The sequence below is a fragment of the Sinocyclocheilus grahami genome, unplaced genomic scaffold (assembly GCF_001515645.1).
Source record: "Sinocyclocheilus grahami isolate Dianchi unplaced genomic scaffold, SAMN03320097.WGS_v1.1 scaffold1180.1, whole genome shotgun sequence".
NCBI classification, from domain to species: Eukaryota; Metazoa; Chordata; class Actinopteri; order Cypriniformes; family Cyprinidae; genus Sinocyclocheilus; species Sinocyclocheilus grahami.
In genome coordinates this window covers 19,159-21,456 of record NW_015506359.1, presented here as the reverse complement: position 1 = coordinate 21,456, position 2,298 = coordinate 19,159, and the positions used below count along the sequence as shown (strand labels likewise).

Genomic DNA, 2,298 nt, shown 5'->3' with positions numbered 1-2,298 from the left:
GAGTGTAAACAGAAGTGTATTGAACATCGGAAGCAGGACCGACCTCCACATTCTGTAGCTGTGCGAATGCAGCCAATCAGAACAGTCCTGTTGTAATGTCTGAAATCTAGTTAAATGTTCATGCAAGTTCTTACAGAGATACACAAATTATTTGTAATGGTGAAGCTGATCGACAGACTGTAATCTTTTCCATTTACGTTTGTGAGTTAATTAAGGCTTTATGTGTAGCAGGATCTTACTCTCGTCTGGGTTTGGAGAGGCCAGGATGGCGCTGTGGTTTATTTTCACTTCTTCTACTTTCTCTGCCAGAGAGTCAATGAACCCTTGAATCTCCTCTACCTGAGAGATAAGAGGAAGTTCAGAACGGATCAAATACATGTTGTTCGTTAACAGTAAAGCTTGTTTCACATATCTCTGCAGGGTTAGACCTGACTCAAAATTTCAAATAAATTCACACACAGATAGTTGAGTCACAAAACTTAAAGAGTTTTACAAAAAATGTATTAATTAAATAAATAATGCTTACCAATATGTTTTCATATTTCAAACACAAATCTGATCAGCAGTCATTTGTTTTCCTGTGCATATGTCAACTGCTGATTTATATATGTATAGTGTATGTTTGCATATGTATCTTATATAACAGGTTAAAATAAGTTATCAGTGTTACTTGATAAATAGAACACAACTGCAAAGTTTAGTGCTGACTCTGTTCAAACACATTTAAGCTCTTCTGTGAATCTGTTTTATGGCAGTCTTAACATGATGTGTTAATTGTGTATCATTATAGAGCATCATGCAGCAGCAGGAAACAAATCCCAGAGAAGGAGATTTCATTAGTGAAATATATTAATATTAATATCAAACCTGCTCAAAGAACTCGTCCATGAAACCCTTTTCAATACCGACGGCCACCTCGTCCACGTCTTCTGGGTCTTTTCCCTTATGAACAGAAATATGGTAGTTATTAGGTGATTTATTATCATTAAAAAAATGAACTTGTCATTGTAGTAATTGCAGGAACAGTTGTAGTGTCATTTCACATTTATTCATTTGGCAGATCCTTTTATCCAAAGCGACTTACGGTGCATTCAAGCTATTTGTTAGACCTGTGCCCATACAATCATTAGGGCCGAATCAATCAACAATGTCGACAACAAAAAAACTGTTCACTGATACCTTAGTTTGCAAATAGTCTTTTGATCCGGCAATAAAACATTTTGACCACAGGAGTGCCAGAGCCATGTATGGAGCCGGGTAGAATAACAGCACAGGACGTCATGATAGAGATGATGCAGTAAAGTGTGCAAAAGTTTTACAAAATTATAAACAATCAATCTTGTCATGTGTAATACATGCAAAACTGAACTGCCGTTCATGGGACCACAATAAGCGAAGCATATACAAGGAGAAAAGTAGAGGACCTAATACTGAACCCTGTGGCACTCCATACTTAACTTGTGATTGGTTGGACACATTGTCAATAACACAAAGAAACTGATTGCGATAACTGATAGCGTGTAAATTGGGAGGTTTGTGAGGCACCATTCTTTGTAAAACTGCCTAAAATAAGATGAATTGTAAAAATTTATTCATTGAATTGAGTGTGCAAATACTGAAAATGTGCAAACTTTTAGGTGACTGAACTTGCTAGCCTTATGGCCATCAAAGTCAGATATCGTGGTTCCGATGGTCTAGGGAGGAACTAGATAGGCATGGTCCGACAAGGAGAATGAAGTGCAAAAAGTGGTTTATTTTCTCCCCACAGACACAAATGAGGGTGATAACTAAATACAAAGTACAAACAAGCAAAAAGGAAATAAACCAAATAACAAAACGAATTTAAATATAGGCCTAGTGCACAAACGGAGCACCTTCACCGGGCTACACAAAACCACAAAGAGAATGGTTGGAGCAGCAAACCTAGCACTAAACAATGCAGAGAAACCCTTATCTGGGCACAGTCCTTGAGAACACATCCTTTTTTTGGTCCTAACTTACAACATGTGGTTTAAATACTAGCCTAATATTTCCTGCCATCAAAATTGGGACAAACCAATTAAATGGAATTAACTCCTCATCTACAATTCATATTTCTCTAATGATACGCTCATACACAGCCATTTGAATAAACAAACGACAGTAACTACCGCGGTAAGCAATTCAAATCAGTGCATGTCAAACAATTAAATAAAAACCAACATAAGAGCTACACATACAGTGCAACATGGCTGTTGTTACCAGAACAGAACGAACCCAGGAACAGTAAGATAAGCAGGTAAGTAACAACATGATGAC

General features: G+C 37.2%; 1 protein-coding gene across 5 annotated transcripts in view; it reads right to left on the bottom strand.

The window, feature by feature from the left end:
- The window catches only part of LOC107567686 (syntaxin 1A (brain)), a 22,709-nt gene that overhangs the window by 15,087 nt on the left and 5,324 nt on the right, over window positions 1-2,298 (bottom strand). For all 5 annotated transcript variants that reach the window (XM_016253406.1, XM_016253404.1, XM_016253403.1 and 2 more), the window contains exons 2-3: window positions 868-942; window positions 240-339 (exon numbers count right to left, since the gene is read on the bottom strand). In XM_016253406.1, the coding sequence (XP_016108892.1) occupies window positions 240-339; window positions 868-942 (175 nt within the window). The remainder of the gene's footprint in view (window positions 1-239; window positions 340-867; window positions 943-2,298) is intronic.